The 16,759-nt window shown below is 44.4% G+C and overlaps 5 protein-coding genes across 8 annotated transcripts; 3 read left to right on the forward strand and 2 right to left on the reverse strand.

Moving 5' to 3' along the window:
* Nucleotides 1-1,179: 1,179 nt before the first annotated feature.
* On the forward strand, nucleotides 1,180-2,280 carry LOC120290254 (probable inactive receptor kinase At2g26730). The gene has a single exon (XM_039306084.1). It carries the CDS (start codon nucleotides 1,180-1,182, stop codon nucleotides 2,278-2,280), a length of 1,101 nt encoding a protein of 366 aa, XP_039162018.1.
* LOC120290256 (probable inactive receptor kinase At2g26730) lies at nucleotides 2,277-3,230 on the forward strand. Its single transcript, XM_039306089.1, has 2 exons — nucleotides 2,277-2,481; nucleotides 2,602-3,230. The coding sequence occupies exons 1-2, from the start codon at nucleotides 2,277-2,279 to the stop codon at nucleotides 3,228-3,230; spliced, it is 834 nt and encodes a 277-aa protein (XP_039162023.1).
* Nucleotides 3,231-5,377: 2,147 nt separating this feature from the next.
* LOC104418453 (RING-H2 finger protein ATL47) lies at nucleotides 5,378-7,313 on the forward strand. 2 transcript variants are annotated; one of them, XM_039305972.1, is made up of 2 exons: nucleotides 5,378-5,681; nucleotides 5,824-7,313. In XM_039305972.1, exon 2 carries the CDS (start codon nucleotides 5,935-5,937, stop codon nucleotides 7,045-7,047), a length of 1,113 nt encoding a protein of 370 aa, XP_039161906.1. In that variant the 5' UTR covers nucleotides 5,378-5,681; nucleotides 5,824-5,934; the 3' UTR covers nucleotides 7,048-7,313. The 2 variants fall into 2 exon arrangements, with proteins under 2 accessions (XP_039161906.1, XP_039161907.1); XM_039305973.1 differs by having other exon boundaries at nucleotides 5,407-5,521; nucleotides 5,955-7,313.
* A 1,389-nt stretch (nucleotides 7,314-8,702) lies between these two features.
* LOC104418462 lies at nucleotides 8,703-10,190 on the reverse strand. Its single transcript, XM_018866964.2, has one exon. The coding sequence runs from the start codon at nucleotides 9,598-9,600 to the stop codon at nucleotides 9,049-9,051; it is 552 nt and encodes a 183-aa protein (XP_018722509.2). The 5' UTR covers nucleotides 9,601-10,190; the 3' UTR covers nucleotides 8,703-9,048.
* A 1,066-nt stretch (nucleotides 10,191-11,256) lies between these two features.
* On the reverse strand, nucleotides 11,257-16,567 carry LOC104418467 (probable alpha,alpha-trehalose-phosphate synthase [UDP-forming] 9). 3 transcript variants are annotated; one of them, XM_018866936.2, is made up of 6 exons: nucleotides 16,186-16,567; nucleotides 15,915-15,968; nucleotides 15,580-15,839; nucleotides 12,622-14,694; nucleotides 12,243-12,516; nucleotides 11,257-12,162 (listed from the first exon to the last, which is right to left on the reverse strand). In XM_018866936.2, the coding sequence occupies exons 4-6, from the start codon at nucleotides 14,607-14,609 to the stop codon at nucleotides 11,869-11,871; spliced, it is 2,556 nt and encodes an 851-aa protein (XP_018722481.2). In that variant the 5' UTR covers nucleotides 14,610-14,694; nucleotides 15,580-15,839; nucleotides 15,915-15,968; nucleotides 16,186-16,567; the 3' UTR covers nucleotides 11,257-11,868. The 3 variants fall into 3 exon arrangements, with proteins under 3 accessions (XP_018722481.2, XP_010028137.2, XP_039162552.1); XM_010029835.3 differs by lacking the exon at nucleotides 15,580-15,839 and having other exon boundaries at nucleotides 15,878-15,968; XM_039306618.1 differs by having other exon boundaries at nucleotides 15,580-15,968.
* Nucleotides 16,568-16,759: the final 192 nt, after the last annotated feature.

Consider the following 16,759-nt stretch of genomic DNA (forward strand, 5'->3'; position numbering starts at 1 on the left):
CTGCAACACTATATGCCCATTTTGGGTTACTGATAGGTAAGTGATTTCTGAATGACCAACGCCGTTCAATTGATAGTATCCCTTGGATCAATGTGACAAAGATGGACTGCCGGAAGCATCCTTGCTTCAGCAGAAAGACTGAAATTCGGGTTTTGTGGAAGATGTGGCCAGAAGCCCATAACTGCTCCCTTAAATTACTCAACCTATGCTGAAGTATAACGTCCTAAGGCCTGCTGATAGTACGTTATCCGGTCCAGATTAAGCCTTTCAATTGATGTCTTAATTTTTTGATGTAATCTGCTTGTACATGTCTATGTAGGATTTTTCTGTTCATCAGTGGGAACATGGACATCAACAGTTTTTTCTCCTTCTGTATGTTTGAGTGTGCTGTACCTCTTGCTAAGACGTGGTCAAGACTAGGGGTGATCGACGGCGAGTGTTCGGACCAAAGCCGTAATCATTAGAAGGCCGCTGAAGTAATGATAGGTTAGTTGGAATTGGTCAAATGTTGGTATGATTAGATTAGTAACAGATAGGGATGATCCTTGTCACTTAGATATTGTCACTTAGTTCCTGTTTTCCTCTCAAATTGGAGCTCCCCATTGTACTCGAACGTGTTTTTATTCTGACAACGTAACTTTAGCATTACTCCTATCAAGCCGAATAGGTACATCTCACTCTGCGTCTTCAAGCATCCGTCCGAAGAAATTCACTTCTGTGGTTTGATTTGCTCATGAAAATGCAGGTGCTCTTTAATATTTCCGATTTGTCATATTCTGTTACCCCATCGATGCAGAAAAAACTAAGAACTCCCCATGATCCCAGATTCTCCTTAAAATACGAACATGAAGTTCTTGACCAGCTAGTACTGTGGTTAAAATAATGCTCACTCATGCCATCAATCAGTAGTGTTTGGCAACGTGCCTGTTCAGGACATCTGATTAGGTTAAAATAGACCATTTCAGGCGCCGGCTCCCGGTTAAAAAATTTCCGGGGATATGCCTTTATCTCACTTTTGATTCCTTCTGTTCAATCTCATAATCTTTCTATGTATGCCAACCTTGTCACGTACTCCTCGTTCCACATTACCAGATAGCCGAACCCGCTTGAGTATAAAGATTTGGGCAAATGCATTTATCAAATTCCAAGCCACTTCTACTAGCTTCGGTCCTTTCCCGAATGGAGCAAGCGCCCATCTGGGTACTCCTCATTCCAATTTCTCTTCTGTTTACATCAGCAGCTTCAGAAGCAGATGACACCAAGCGCTCGTTAGTTCGATTCATGGAACAACTCTTACCCGCAGATAAGGCCAATAGAAATGAGAGCTGGGGCTGGAACATGAATTCAGACCCCTGTACTCACGGATGGATGGGCATTACTTGCGATTCGCACACCCAAACTGTACTAAAAGTCATCCTCGACGAGCTCAATCTCATTGGGACATTCGATGCTGGTTCTCTCTGCGGTGCAAGATCTCTTCAAGTCCTAAGCCTCAACAACAACGGCATAAGTGGAGAAATATCTGCAGAGATTGCGAATTGCAAGTATCTGACCCACTTATACGTAAGCGGCAATCGGTTCGCTGGACAACTCCCGAAAAGCATTTCTCACTTGAGTAACTTAACGAGGGTGGACATATCGAACAATAACTTCACTGGAGAACTGCTGAGTTTGCATAAAATTCCCGGCTTGCTATCGTTCCTAGCTCAAAACAACTATTTCCGGGGGAAGCTTCCCGAGTTCGGATTCGCAAACTTGGAGGCATTTAATGTCTCTAACAATGAATTTAGCGGCCAAATTCCCGACGTAAGGGGCCGTTTTAGTGCAGACAGCTTTTCTGGGAATCCTAGTTTACGTGGGCAACCGTTACCGAATCCATGTCCCCCATCCCTATCATCAAAGGCTGCATCGAAGAAGTGGTCGACAGATTGCCTCCTCGTATACACTGGCTACGCATTCCTCAGCTCAGTGATAGGATTGTTCGTCATTTACCAAATAGTAAGTAAAAGCAAGTCAAAACATGAGAAGACTGATGATGTAGAGAATGCAGAATCCAACACGGACGATAATAGCATCAAGATGAATGCCATTTCCAGTGATGAATTTAAAACCAGTGAATGTAGGTCAGAGTACTCGATGACATCTATAGATAGCGAAGTGGCTCCCGCAGCTCTTGTGATTCTAAATAGTTCCTTGGCCAAGGAAAGTTTGAGGACTTGCTCCGAGCTCCAGCCAAGCTGCTTGGGAGGGGAAGGCGTGGGACGCTCTACAAGGTCATGATTGACAATGGCCCTACATTGGTTGTGAAGAGGATCAAAGAGAGGGCGATCTCGAGCGAAGAGTTCAAAAGGAGGATGCTGAAGATGGACCAGGGGAAGCATCCGAATGTACTATCGGTAGTGGCATTTTATTGCTCAAAGCAAGAGAAGCTAGTGATATATGAGCATCAATCCAATGGCAGCCTCTTCAAACTCCTCCATGGTACGTTGAATTGCTTCATTCTCAAGCATTAAGCTCCTGCTGATAGGATATAGAAGTAAAAGATCAACTGCTTGAGCATCCATGTTCATCAGATTTTTATAGAGGTAATGTGGATTTCAGGGTCTAAAGATGATGATAGCTTTGACTGGGGAAGCAGACTGAACATAGCATCCAGAATAGCTGAGGCTTTGGCCTTCATGCACAAGGAACTTCGTGAAGATGGGATTGCTCATGGCAACCTCAAATCCACGTACATTTTGTTCAACAAGAACATGGATCCGTGCATTAGCGAGTACGGAATAATGGCCTCTGAGAACCAAGTACAGCCGGAACTTTCCCGAAGCATAAGTTTTGCAAAGATCACACCAGCCGAAGACCATGAAAGTGATCATATTCTCTTCAAGGGTGACGTTGACATATACAGCCTCAGTGCGATTCTTCTGGAGCTACTGACAGGTAAAATGGTCCAAGATGGCAGATTCGACTTGGCAACATGGGTGCACTCGGTGGTTAGGGAGGAATGGACTGCAGAGGTGTTTGACCGCGCCCTGATTGCAGAGGGCGTCAACAAGGAAAGGATGGTGAACTTGTTGCAAGTAGCACTACAGTGCGTTGCGTCCTCTCCAACCAAAAGGCCGAGCACAAAGGAGGTTTCGGCTAAGATAAATGCAATCAAGGAAGAGGACGAGAGATCAATCACCTTGGAGACGAGAGATCCATCGCCTTGGAGTCAAGATCATTTAAGTTAATTTGAAGGAGCGCATGATGACTGATGAGTAATAAGCATTTGCTAGAGAAAACTCATTGTCGATTCTCAGGTCCTTCTGTGTCTGCTTCTGTCATTGCACTTGTTGCTCAACCATAGGAAATGTATAATTTCATATTGTGGAGTATTGACTACTTGAGTTGAAATTATGATTGGATGATTGCAATGTTATTTGAGCTGCAATCTTCTTGGAATCCTAGAGGGATAATCAGTATAATAAATGACATTTACTACATCTGGCACAATTTTACTTACTGCTACCTGGCTCCCATGGTAAGTAGTAACAAAATGCAAGCCTGCTCTCATCCTACTCACTGAATCTGCTCATGAATCAGGCCTAACTCTTATCAATTAGATCTGCCTTAATCCTTGGTTTCATCATCTTTTTACAGGGGATAAGAAAAGAGGGTAACTTCAACATCCTAGTGAAAACTGAGAAGAGGGGGCCGCCCAAGAAACCGGGCATCGAACCGGACCCGCGCCCAAGCTAAATCCCTTGTGATACTTAAGTTTGTAAGAGAGGAACTAGGCAAGGGCTCCTTTTACGGGCCCATCTATACCATGTTCTTTCAGCTTCCCATATCGAGCCGAAGCCCTGCCAACCTAACTCAACCCCAGCCCAGCCTATTCCATTTGATCAACTGTTGCCCAACAAATACTTGACTTAGTTAAAGCAAGGTCGTCCCATGTTATCATGACTGGTGGAGGGTCTTGCGGTGATTAATAAATTATCCACGACAAAGTCTTCACATCACACGGTAGTGGTTGATCCGTGATTGACGTGTCAATAGATCAGTGGACAGCCCCATTTTCTCCCGCCATCCAACCTCGGTTGGCCGTCTTTGTCAAAGTCAAGATCCAAGCTAACCAAAAAAAATGTCATCTTGGAGGGGGTGACTTCTTGTCCGGGGCATCATCAACTAACATCCCCAGAGTTGTCAACGTTAACAGAAAGCGTGGAGGTTTTAGCCATGATCACCTGCTCGTGTTGGCACAATCCATCAGATCAGACAGATCCCATTCCATGCCTGATGGGAAAAGGCTCATTTGGTCCCACCATCATTTATTATGAGAAAAAAATAATTGGTTACAACCAATGCTGATTTTCTCCTCTGTCATCATCATTGGCATCTGCCATGGTTTGGATTCCTGATTCAGGACAGGGACTTCACCTGATATTTCTCAGGCCCCCCAGAGATTTCTCCATTGCAATTGGATGGATGCCATGGCCATGTTGGGAAGGAATCACATGAACCGGATGCAGGCAGTGCTTACTCCTCCTGCTAGACCCGTGATCAAAGGCGGGGTCAAAATGTCCCTTTAAGCGAGTGAAGTTTTGACCCTCTTACAAATTTTTGTCTTCACCTTACAGGTCTTGCACAGCTCAAAGAAGAGGGAAAATTCGATGCTTAAATATGTTCTTGTTGCGCTCGTGGGTCGTATGAAACTATAGGCCAAGGTTGACAGACCCTTGCTGCCGAGATTAGGCAGATGTAATGACACGGCAAACCCATCATTTGGTGTTGCTTTTGATAGATTCTTGATGAATAAAGAAGTCACGAACGCAACTGTGGACAATCAAGTTGTGTGTAATGGTGGACCTTTAATCATGGTTCAATTCCCCCTTGGTCTGCCTCATCCCCCAACTTTTTGATAAAATGTCTTCGAGCCCAATGATATGGAGGAGACTGGGAATGACGTTAAAAGCATCGGCTTTGAGCCCTTTTCTAGTGTCAGCATGACCTTTCCGACGCGATAATTTCCAGGTAGACCAGGAGTAATTCAGTGTCGCGCGAGTAAACCCGTCAAATACGTTTGGCCACCGTTCTTTGAATATAGCTGGTGTTGGAAGGCCAAATTCGAAAAGCTTTGGACTATCAAAAGAGTTGCCCAGGGCTGTGTTGAACCTGATGAAAAGAAAAAAGTGCCCGGGCCTTTGCCTATGATTGAAAATCTAGGATATGGAGCTGGTTCTGCATTGACTGCTGAGTCTTTTCTCAGGTTTTCTTCCTCTAGCCATCACACCATTCACTGCCCTTTTCTAGCTTTTTCCTTTTTTTATTTTATTTTGTGAGACTTTCCATTTCTATATTCTATCAGAAACAAACAAAGAAAAATCCCCTGTTTCAGGGACCTCCTGTGGCGCAAAAGAAATTCAAAGCAGGACCCACAGCCATCAACTAACCAAAGACGATGGAACCCTCTTGAGGCCTTGAGAGCAGCATAATAAAATCCAATTCCATTCACGCTTCTTTCTCTTCGGAAGAAAGGCAGGTGCTCTCCAACTCTGTCTCCCTTTTTTTTGCGCTTTTGAACTCTCTTGCTCTTCACATGTCTGTCTTTCTTGTCCAAACACCAAAATGAATTCGCAAAGTTAGTCGCTTTCGTCCCACAAGGTCTCCATATTGAGACCATTTAGCTTTAATAAGTTGAGGTTTGATATGATTCCCTGTTATGTAGCATGTACTGGTAGATATGTCCAGAGCGAGCTTTTTTGCTTCTGCTGAATAGAGCGGTCAGTCTTCCAAGTTTGAGAGCTGAAAAGATGTCTAGTATTGTGTATTTCGTGCTTTGAGGTTTGATATGATTCCCTGTTATGTAGCATGTACTGGTAGATATGTCCAGAGCGAGCTTTTTTGCTTCTGCTGAATAGAGTGGTCAGCCTTCCAAGTTTGTGAGCTGAAAAGATGTCTAGTATTGTGTATAGGAGGAAGCAACAAGATGGAAGCTTGACATATGCTCCTCCTCAGTCACCTCTCCTTTCATCGTCAAGTCCTTACATCATGAGCTACGGCACAGAATCAACTCCGGAATCATCTTCCACTCGAATTAGCCCCGCACTGCTCCTGTTCATCGTAATTCTAGCTGCTGTCGTCTTCATTTCCGGTCTGCTTCATCTGCTCATCAGATTCCTCTTAAGGAGGCCATCTACATCCATCTATGACTCCAATAGGTACACGGAGAGCTCGGACTCTCATGCCCTTCAGAGGCAGCTTCAGCAGCTCTTTCGTTTGCACGATTCCGGCCTCGAACAAACCTTGGTAGATGCTTTGCCCGTTTTCTACTACAAAGAAATCATCGGGCTGAAGGAACCATTTGATTGTGCTGTTTGTCTGTGTGAATTCTCGCACAATGACAAGCTCAGGTTGCTTCCCACGTGCAGCCATGCTTTTCATATCAGTTGCATCGACACATGGCTTCTTTCCAATTCGACGTGCCCACTTTGTCGAGGGTCCCTTGTGAACACGGGTGCCGTGGCTGGCCCGCAAGCGCTCAACTTAGATGATTCTTGGAGATTGCCTAGTGCATTTCCCATTAATGTGGAAAATGCAGCTCACTGTGGTCCAAAACTTGCCATAGATGAAGAAAAGGACAGCCAAAAGAGGGTCTTTTCTGTGAGGCTTGGAAAGTTTAAGAGCTTGAACGTGGATGAAGAGAGCAGGGAGATAAAAGAAGAGACTAGTAGTTGCCGTTTGGACTCGAGAAGATGCTATTCAATGGGTTCGTATCAGTATGTGGAGGGTGCTATGGACCTGCAAGTGGCTTTATCCAATCCTTGCACCCACAACGCGAGGGTTGTTTTGAAGAATGGAAATGTGAGGGGGCGACAGTATCGGATCTCTCCGGGGGATGAAGAGGGGAAGAAGATCAGCGGGAGGTCAAGGGGAGAAAGCTTCTCTGTTTCCAAAATCTGGCTTTGGTCTAAGAACAGCAGAGGCCCGAGTTTTCCGAATGATCATGTTGTTGTCGCTCGTCAACCAGCAGGAGTACCAAATGATGGTGCGATTGAGGAAGTTTGAGACTTTTTGTTTCCAGATCTAATTTACATAGATTACTGCAGACCCCAACAGTTTCATGTTTCTTTCTAGCTATCTCGAAATTAGTATGAGATGTCCCATTTAGGAGCCATTTAGCCTAGGTGCTGGCTCGAGTTTTTTTTTGGTGACTTCTCTAGTTCACATAGGCAAGCAGATACTTTTTCAATATCTATCTTCTTGTTATCTTTAATTCCTGCGAATCTCTCAGACAAATTCAAGAATCAATGAAGATGCCTGAGCTTTTGTTCTGTCTGCTTTTCTGTGGCATTTTAGAGGTGAGGGCTAAGTATATAACCTCGGCTGAATAAAGTAACAAGACATTAGATAACAATTTGACCAAAGCATTATATGACGAATCGCGCATCGCAACGAAAGCAGTTCTAATAACTGAACCGGCTTTAACTCTGTTTATCTAGCCCTGTCCTTTTCAGGCATGTACTGCATCTTGATCTCGACCTCCCCCAGATCCTTACACAGTGTTTCGTCACGCTAGTCCCGTCATCGGGCTCACTCTTTACTTAGGAAAAGAACTCTCTAAATCTTGCACACCGCAGTACCATGATTATGGCTCGGGTCACATGTTCACTGGCACAAATGCACCTGTAAGTATGCTGAGAAAAGGAGTGAACTTGACATATGAGGACTGTCTGCAATCGTTGGCTCAAGTTCGACCCGATTCATGGCCCATGAGCTCGGCCCGTTTCGACGAACGCCGTGCTCGTTGGGCTGTCGGAGTCGGCCCACCCAGATGGAAATGCTTTTCATGTTGTCCTATCCTACCTGAGTGATAAGACCAACCCACTGCCCACAGTAATAAAGTGAGCAAGCAATCCATGTTTTCTCATTGTGGGCAGCAAGTAATTAGTGAGGGATATTGTATTTAATTAGGAGATAAGGATTAGGATATTGCCTTTCCACGTCTGGTGTCGCCATCAAAGCTAGTAGGCGTGGTTCATTTTGTGGGGAAGTTCAATCGTTTCAATCATTGATTAAATTTAATCCCAGAATAGTGCTGGATCCGCGCAGTCTGCCTGCCCTGCCTGCGATGTCAAGACATGTGTAAGTGCAGCTCCAAGCTTGCATCTTTCTTTCCTCCTTCCTCATCATCCTACTTTTTGACTGCAGTCCATTTGTTTCCGAGGTCAATTTCCAATTCATAGCTCATTTTTCCAAATTTTCTTAGATAGGGTACACGTTATATAACAGGTCATGTCATCGCTTCGTGGCGCATCATAGAAACCAGGCCATACTTACTAGGAAAGAGCAGCCATGTTCTTTTTCAAAAGTGCAGCTTGACGACTGCATCTTCTTATCTCCTTATCATCCTACTTTTTGACTGCCATCCATTCATATCAAAGGGGAATCTCCAATTCATAGCTCATTTTTACAAATTTTCTTTGTCTATAGCTTGGCATTTGTACAATAATCAAGCAAGGTCATATCATTACTTTTGGCGTGTCATAGAAGGCACATCATACTTACCAGGAACCATCTCCGAAGGGACCTAAAAGTGTGGCCATTTTCTTTTTTAACACAAAAGAGCCCTTAAATTGGAACATATCTCAAACAAGGACAAATTTAGTCCTGGAACACAATCAATTCGCCGGCCGATGGCAAAGAGGGAAAAGGAGAAAAAAGAGAAAAGGGGACTTTGGTTTTGCCTCATTTATTCATTGAAATTGATCAATCCTCGAATGAATTCGACAACATTTGTATCATCACAAATAAAAGTTACTCCCAACAAGTACTTTCAAACCCAAACTCTATACAGACATTAACGTCATCTCATCATCTATGCACGCTACGCTGACAGTGATCTTTTCAATATAATAAAAATCCTATCTTTCTGAAGAATTTCTAAACAGCAAAAAGAGGTGGCACCGCCGCATGATCCGCGCCGGCAACGTCGACCAGCACGCCGGAGCACGCCAGCCGATCTCCGCTCACGGTTCGCCTAAAATTAGCCGGGCCTGCGCCTCCCCGCTACGCGAAAACCGGCACCTCCGCCACCCTCCCTAGATCCACCGCCCGCGCCGGCGCCGGCGCTGACTTGGCCCCGCCGGGCAAGGCGGCGTACCGGGCGGAGAAGTTCCGGAACCCGCCGCCGCCGCCCTCGCCGCCCTCCTCGTCGGCGTCCTCGCCCTGGCCCTCGTCGAAGTTGAGGGCGTAGTCCAGGGGGTCGTAGTTGAACCGCCCCTGCCGGTGCGCCTTCCGGTTGAACCGCCGGATGAAGGTCTTCCACCTGGGGCCGGCGGCGATCTCGGACCACTCGCGGAGCTTCTTCAGGGCCCGGAGCCCGCGCGACCACACGCCGCCGTCGCCGCCGTCGCCCCGCGGCGGCCGCCCGATCCCACCCGCTCCCAGTAGGACTGCCCGGGGGCGGCGGGGGCGGCGTGCGGGCGCGGAAGCGGGGATGCAGAAGCAGCAGGTGGAGGGCGACGATGGGTATTCGGGCATCGAGTCGGGCTCGTCGGCCGGCGCCGCCGCCATGGCTGATGCTTCCGTCTTCATCTCCGGACCTCGAAACGACGTCATCCCTCTCTCTCTCTACAACGAGAGGGAAAATCATGGGCTTCTTTATATAAATATAGAGGAGATAGGATGACTGGAAATCCCGGTTTTAATGAGATTTTCCGGAGCGTCTCTTCTGCTGTCGAGGGCAGTGGGGTTTACTTGTTCTTCCGGTAAACGGTTGACTCCCATTTTAACATGACAGCTTTTATGGTTTCTCAATCTCCATCCTAATCCTCAACCATTAAATTTGGCTGCACTACTCTCCTATTTTAACAAAAAATATATATGAACTATTGGGAAATAATTTAATTATATTCTATATCTTAATATTTTGCCACTAATGTTAACTTTCCAAAGCTGAACAATTATTCAACCACTTGCAGAAGATATTCTCTCCATTAATCGTCTCTTTCCATATATTAAAAATGATGTACATTTCATGTTACCATTAATCTATAAAGAAAAATATTCATTTTATGTGCTTCCTATATGGTTCTAAAGGTGATCCAGCTCATGCTATCATAATCGAACATTTTGCTTACCCAACAAAATTAAAGAGCATTATTAATCATATCATAATCGTTTCTTATTTATTTATTGTTACATTAGTGAGATATCCATGCACATAGTTTTTGAACCATCCAATCTACAACGTCGACATTGAATTTTTAATTTATTTAATTTAGTCACTAAATTTTTTTCTAATATGCAGTGTTATCTTTAAATTTTTAATAAATGTTCAATATAATCTATGAATTATATGAAATTATCCAAGATTATCATACCATTAATTTAAATTTATAAATAACATTGAACATTTGTATATAGTTCAGGAATATATTAAATATTATATAAAATAAAAGTTCATGGATGTTATTGCGCATTGGGTTGTAGTTTATAGACCACATTGAATAAATTAAAAGTTGAAGATCATATTACACATTAAGTTAAATTTTAAACTGGTTGTGTTATTTTTCCTACGCTAATCATACAAGGTACCTAACTTTGTTTGTTATGATTCATCAAACCCGATTTCGTTTCGAAATAATTTAATTGCAAAGATAGAAGTACCAACCATCCACCCATGATCGAACTGTCCAGATCCCTAATTCAAGGCCTAATTCTCCCTTTTGTTAGGCAAGGCGCCAAAGGGTGTTTTGGTAACTTCGCGAGGAGCGGAGGTAGTCGTTAGATGCCCGTTGCGCTGGAAGCGGCGGTGGTAGGTGGGCGATGATCTGGTGCTTCGCGGGAGAGCATAATTCCGAGGTGGGCCCCGGGGATCGGGTGGCGGTGGATGATTGATTGATTGACGGGAATCGCGACCTTTAGGCCTGTAGCAAAAAGGGACGAATTCCGACACCGGCGGGCCCCGCCACCGAGTATCCTTGCCAGCTCCGAAAAGATCATGGATTTTCTCGACTCGCGATGACCACCACGACCATCAACGCGCATTAACGTTGTAGCAAAGGCAAAGCGAAGGATACCTTTGCACGCTTTTCGTTCATGCAAATGAATAATTTCTGATCTCGACCCAGATGGTATCTTAGGCGGGATCGAAATGGGTCGTGTTAATTTCGCACGCGAGAATCGGCCCGAGATGCTGCGCAACCCGGCGGCTCCGCGACCTGGAGGAGAGAGAGAGAGAGAGAGAGAGAGAGGGTTCTTGAAGGCAAAAGGTTGCATTTTAAGTCTTCTCTCTGCTTTGGCAAGTGCAGATTAAGAGCACTATTACTGAGAAATATGGCCATTCCATGCTTCGTGCTGCAGAACAGCAGTTTTCTGCAACTACGAACTTCCGACGAATGGTGACGGAGTGTAAGTCGACCATTCGCAATTCAGCAGAGCAAGTTCACTATCGATGCCATTGTCAGTACAGGCTTTAGCTGTGTCGAACATTTGACCAGTAAACTGAGTATACAACCAGAGCATTCCACCGCCAAGAGAATATGTACAACCATGCTTTTCCACCCAGCCCCCAGTGAAATGTGAAAAGAGAAAACAGGGAGAACGGTATTCAACAAAGAATTATAACCCCCGAGATGCGAGCAACAAGAGGGTCTCGAGCCGTTTCGCTTTGCAGCAAAAAGGTGCAGAGCGAATGCGTCGGCCCTACGACATGCCTGAACCTTCTCGACCAACCAACAATAAGGATTCGTCCAGCCGGAGAAAAAAGCAAGCCTACCTGATCATATGGCTGCCTCGCCCTCCCGCTATCCGATTCCGTGTGGTTGTGTTGAGAAAAATCTTGTCATCGCATCCCGAGCGTCAAGTGTAGCTTTATTCATGTGGCTAGATCTCTCTTCTGCATGAGGGATTTGAATTTGAGGCAGCAGCCATGCCTTGAAGCAACGTCAAAACGTCTATCGTGTCGTCTAGGTAGTAACGAGCTTTACTGGGCTTCTGACCGACGGTGCATGCGAAAATCTCTGGTGCTGAAGAACTGCAAGCCACGCTTGTAGTAATGCTCTCAAACATGTCCTCGTCAGATCTATCATCCCCAATGCACAAAACGAAATCTGGCAATTTCCCGCCTTCGTTCAGAGTGGAAAGAACTTTCTCCGCCACTAAGCCCTTGGTCACTCCCTGCAAATTTTGCCAGGAACAAAGAAAATAAGAACGAAGACTGAAAACATAGGACAGAAGAGAGAACTGCGAGTTCGCACCTGTGGCTTCACTTCAACAATATGCTGACCCTTCTTCACGACTACAGGCTCATTCGAAAGAACATTCTCGAGATGGTCTAATAATTCCATGGCCTGGAAGGATCCGAAATCAGGGTCAGCGTCCTGGTAGTGCCACACCAAAGCGCTCTCCTTAGTCTCCACGTAGGAGCCATCAGTAGTCTCGGTATAAAGTGTCATTACGGGTTCAGCAATCCTTTTCCAATTGAAATCAGCCTCCAACCGACCAGTTTCCCAAGTTGCTGCCCTGCTCCACCTACAAGAAAGAGCCAAATTTAACCTCCAGTGATGGTTTAAGCAAATGAAAGTTCATAGCCACTGTCAATTATATATAGACAAGGGACCTGTGTACACAATATACCTCATGAAATATCCATGTTCGGCTGCTATACCCAAATTCTCACATTGCGAAAACCAGCCACTCAAAGAATCTCGGCCCCGGCCACTAACTAAGAACACAGTGTTGCTCGAATCATCGCAGAGATCATTCAGAACGGAGATGACGTGAGGACTTGGGGTCTTGTTGATGGAAATTTGAGGGACCAGCGTTCCATCATAATCCAGAAATATAGCTCTCCTATTAGTTCTCTTATAAGAAGAGACTAAAGTTTCAACAGATAGTTTCCTAAAGCTTGGAGACAGAGACAAGATCCTGAAGTTCAGGCCAAAACCAATGCCCCAGCAACGCCTTCTATAGTGATCTTTGCATGATCTCTCCAAATCCTGCATGAAGCTGTGGGCCCAATATGCTACATCATGGGAGCTGATGTAACGATAATGCTTCTCATGCCTAAGCTGCTTCTCAATTGCAGATGTTGTGATGGCTACGTTGAGCGCATCAGCAACCGCATCAACATCCCATGGATTAACCCTGATGGCCCCACTTAATGAAGGTGAGCAGCCAATGAACTCCGAGACAACAAGCATGCTAGTCCGAGGGGTCTCAGCAGCTACCCCCAAAGCATCATCGATTGTTTGAGACCCTTGCCTACAGACTATGTACTTGTAAGGGATCAGATTCATTCCATCTCTCACAGCATTCACAATGCAACATTCTGCTGAAGCATAATAGGCGCTCTTCTCATAAAAAGAAATGGGATGGTCGATTAAAATTACTGGCTTGTAGCCTGGGAATCCAAACATTTCGTTTATCCTGTTGGTAGTCGAGTAGACCTCTTTCTTCACTTCTTGAACATCCTTCCCAGTGCTCCTGGCAGGGTTCATAATTTGAACCATCACCACTTGTCCTTGCAAATCTGGGCGCTGTCTCAGGAGTTGCTCGAGGGCGAGTAACTTTAGACTAATGCCTTTAAAGATGTCCATGTCATCGACCCCTAGTATAATCCTTTTACCCTGAAACTGTTTCTGAATTTCAATGGCTTTGGCAGCAGAAGAGCAGTGGTTCAACGCGGATTTTAGCCTTCCCATGTGCACACCAACGGGCAAAATCTTAATGTAGATCGTCCGACCCAGATATTCAAGTCCGATGTAACCTCGCTTGGACTCATAGTTTAACCCCAACATTCTACTGCAGCAAGAAAGAAAATGACGGGCGTAATCAAATGTATGGAATCCAATCAGATCTGCATTTAGGAGCGCTTTCAGTATTTCATCTCTGACAGGCAGAGTCCGGTAGATTTCTGACGAAGGGAATGGGCTGTGAAGAAAGAACCCCAGCTTAACCCGATTGAACCGTCTCCTCAGAATAGTCGGCAAAACCATGAGGTGATAGTCTTGAACCCACACATAGTCCTCTTCCGGATTTATCACCTCCATGACCTTATCTGCAAATACTTTATTAGCGGAAACATAGGCCGACCAAAGCACTCTGTCGAAACGATTGCCAAGCTCAGGGCACATGGGAAGCATGTAATGGAAAAGAGGCCACAAGTGCTGCTTGCAGAATCCATGATAATATCTCTTCTGAATCTCCGGAGACAGAAACGTGGGAACACAATTGAACTTCTCCAACAACTCCTGCGCAATTTCATCTTGCTTGCTCAACTCTACATCTATCTTTAAGGATCCAATGTAAATCACATTAGCCTTGGCTGAGAATCCATCCTTCATTTGTAAATAAAGCGAGTCTTCATCCAAACTAAAATGCAATTTGCCAGATTCCAAGTCCTTCTGACAATTTAGGGGCAGAAAGTTGGCAACTATTATTATCTTTTCCTGAGGCTTGGACAATGATATATTTAACTCGCTGCTAGTGCTTTCGTCTTCAATGTCAGAAATAATTCCCGGTACGGTTATCACTCTCGGAAGGTTCCTTGGAGTATGAGGAAAATTCATCATGTCCCCAGATGCCAAGTCCAATAAACTTATGCAAGATCTCGACAGCATCATAGTGAATATATCGGCGTTATTCCCTCCTCAAGAAGTTGAACTGGTGCAGAACTTAAACCCTTCTTGAAGAATCCTCTAAAAATACCTGCAGGGAATGACGCACATCACGCATCCTATAGTCATAGTCATTTTTAGATCTGATAATTACTTAGGGCAAACTACCCATGGAAATGCAGTATATCTACAGATGCAGAGATGCCATGTCAACTTTCACATTCTTCATTAGGTACTTTTACTTCGGGCACCAAAAGGATATTCAAAATTATGCAACTCAATCTCACACATGGATTAGAGTCAATTTTCATACCTGTGGATAGAGTATTGCCCTCTAATCTTGCAATCCATAACCGTGTAAAACGTGAACACAACTAAGCTTGGTATTCAATAGTAATATGATTGAAGAAATATAGCTTTATCAGATAATTCAAAAGGTGCTCCTAGTTCACTTGAGGTGGAAACATATCTATTTTTCAGGATAGGCTTCAATAACATGATAAGTGGTGGTTCTAAGCATAGAAATGAAGGAACAACAGTACCATAACAACAGTGAGAAAGAGCATCATACTATACGAAAAAATTAGAATTTTCCAAAGATGACTGAACTGATGTACTGGGTTCCAATTTCCAAATTGGCCGTGATTGTACAAAATCAAGATTACGTCTATATCGCCCTTCAGAAAGAATATGCTAAACATTAAGCTTTCAATATAATCAAAAAAGAGTAAAGTAAGCCGTTCCCAGAATAAATCATCTCAATTACTCATTAATTATCTTATCCGTCCAGTAACCGTGCTACAATAATACGCTTAGTTAATGCACTAAGTAAGGGACCACAAGCCTGATCAGCTACCAAATTTTCAATATTAGAATGAAATCTTCAACAAAAAAATAAATAATAATAATAACAGAAACTAAATGACGATCGTTATGCTAAAGAGAAAACATGATTTTTTTTTCTTTGAAGCTCAACCAGCATTTTGGAAGTCCTCAAGGAGGCTTGCTTCTCAATGGGGTAAACTGATGTAGCCTCAAAGTTCTGGCAGATTCCACATGTATTGTAGATAATAAGGAACTGATCGATCTTTGCCAAGGAACTTGAAATGCGGGGGACATTTCAGGTATTATAATATTCCCCAGAGGGTTCTTTCATGAACTTTGCACTCAAGCGGGCACTGAAATGCAAGTCCTTCAAGGGCTTAATCTCAAATGCACGACTCGTTTCAGATGACCCTGAATTCAGTGAGAGATGAGAGCGTCAGATCACCCACCGAAGAAGAAGACGACGAAGAAGAAGAAGATTCAAACTTTTCCACAGCGCTTGTCGGGCGAGAGGTTTCGCTGCACAAATTTGCACCCTCCCTGCAAAAACGCCATCATCAGGCCAAGATCATCATCAAAAAAGAAAAAAAGGCGAAATTCTGGGCTCGGGAAGAAATCACGGTTCTCGCACGCGAACGACCCACGTTGCGTCCAAACAAAGAAATACCCACGACTTCCCTTTCGTCCTCGGCGACAACCATGGGAGAAAAAAGAGAGCTTGCGAGGAAGAACAATGCGAAAGGAGGAAGGAACTTACAGCAGATGAAGCATGAAGAAACTGTAGAGTAAAGAACGCTCCTTTACACCGCTCAAGATTTCAGAGAGAGAGAGAGAGGGGGCGTGTTAGGTTCAAAACTGGTGAGGTAAAAATGGTGGGATTTGGAGAACAGAGGTGTAGAGAGAGAGAGAGAAGGACCCAAGAAAAGAGAACAACTGGAAAGTCTTTATCTTTTATTTTTTCTTGAGGGAGAAGGGGGAGAGGGGTCACAGTTTCGTGCGGGCTGGTGTTTGGTGTCCTGGGGTTTTTGTTCATTCGATAAGGAAGCTCTCTGCGGATAAAACGTGGAATCAGAAAAGTCAAAAAGAATGAAGATACACTGCACAAATGCAGAGAAAGAGAGAGAAAGAAAGAGAGAGATACAGAGAGAGAGAGAGAGAGAGAGAACAGTAGGGATTGTGGTTATTATTATTATACAGTTGGATTCTGACTGTGGTTGGTCTTACGTTATTATCTTGGTGGATTTCCTCTTCCCTATCCTCCTTTCTTTCCTCCTCCTTCCCTCAACTGCCCCTCTCTTGAATCCTTTTTTTCGCCATTGCCACCCCCCAAT

The sequence above is a fragment of the Eucalyptus grandis genome, chromosome 2 (assembly GCF_016545825.1).
Source record: "Eucalyptus grandis isolate ANBG69807.140 chromosome 2, ASM1654582v1, whole genome shotgun sequence".
Taxonomy (NCBI): Eukaryota; Viridiplantae; Streptophyta; class Magnoliopsida; order Myrtales; family Myrtaceae; genus Eucalyptus; species Eucalyptus grandis.

Coding starts and splice junctions, on each gene's coding strand:
- LOC120290254 (XM_039306084.1), top strand. CDS start 1,180: ATGGAGCAAGCGCCCATCTGGGTACTCCTCATTCCAATTTCTCTTCTG.
- LOC120290256 (XM_039306089.1), top strand. CDS start 2,277: ATGATTGACAATGGCCCTACATTGGTTGTGAAGAGGATCAAAGAGAGG. Junction 2,482..2,601: donor CCTCTTCAAACTCCTCCATG/GTACGTTGAATT, acceptor TGTGGATTTCAG/GGTCTAAAGATGATGATAGC.
- LOC104418453 (XM_039305972.1), top strand. CDS start 5,935: ATGTCTAGTATTGTGTATAGGAGGAAGCAACAAGATGGAAGCTTGACA.
- LOC104418462 (XM_018866964.2), bottom strand. CDS start 9,600: ATGACGTCGTTTCGAGGTCCGGAGATGAAGACGGAAGCATCAGCCATG.
- LOC104418467 (XM_018866936.2), bottom strand. CDS start 14,609: ATGATGCTGTCGAGATCTTGCATAAGTTTATTGGACTTGGCATCTGGG. Junction 12,517..12,621: donor GAACATGGATATTTCATGAG/GTATATTGTGTA, acceptor TCTTTCTTGTAG/GTGGAGCAGGGCAGCAACTT. Junction 12,163..12,242: donor TTGTTGAAGTGAAGCCACAG/GTGCGAACTCGC, acceptor CAAAATTTGCAG/GGAGTGACCAAGGGCTTAGT.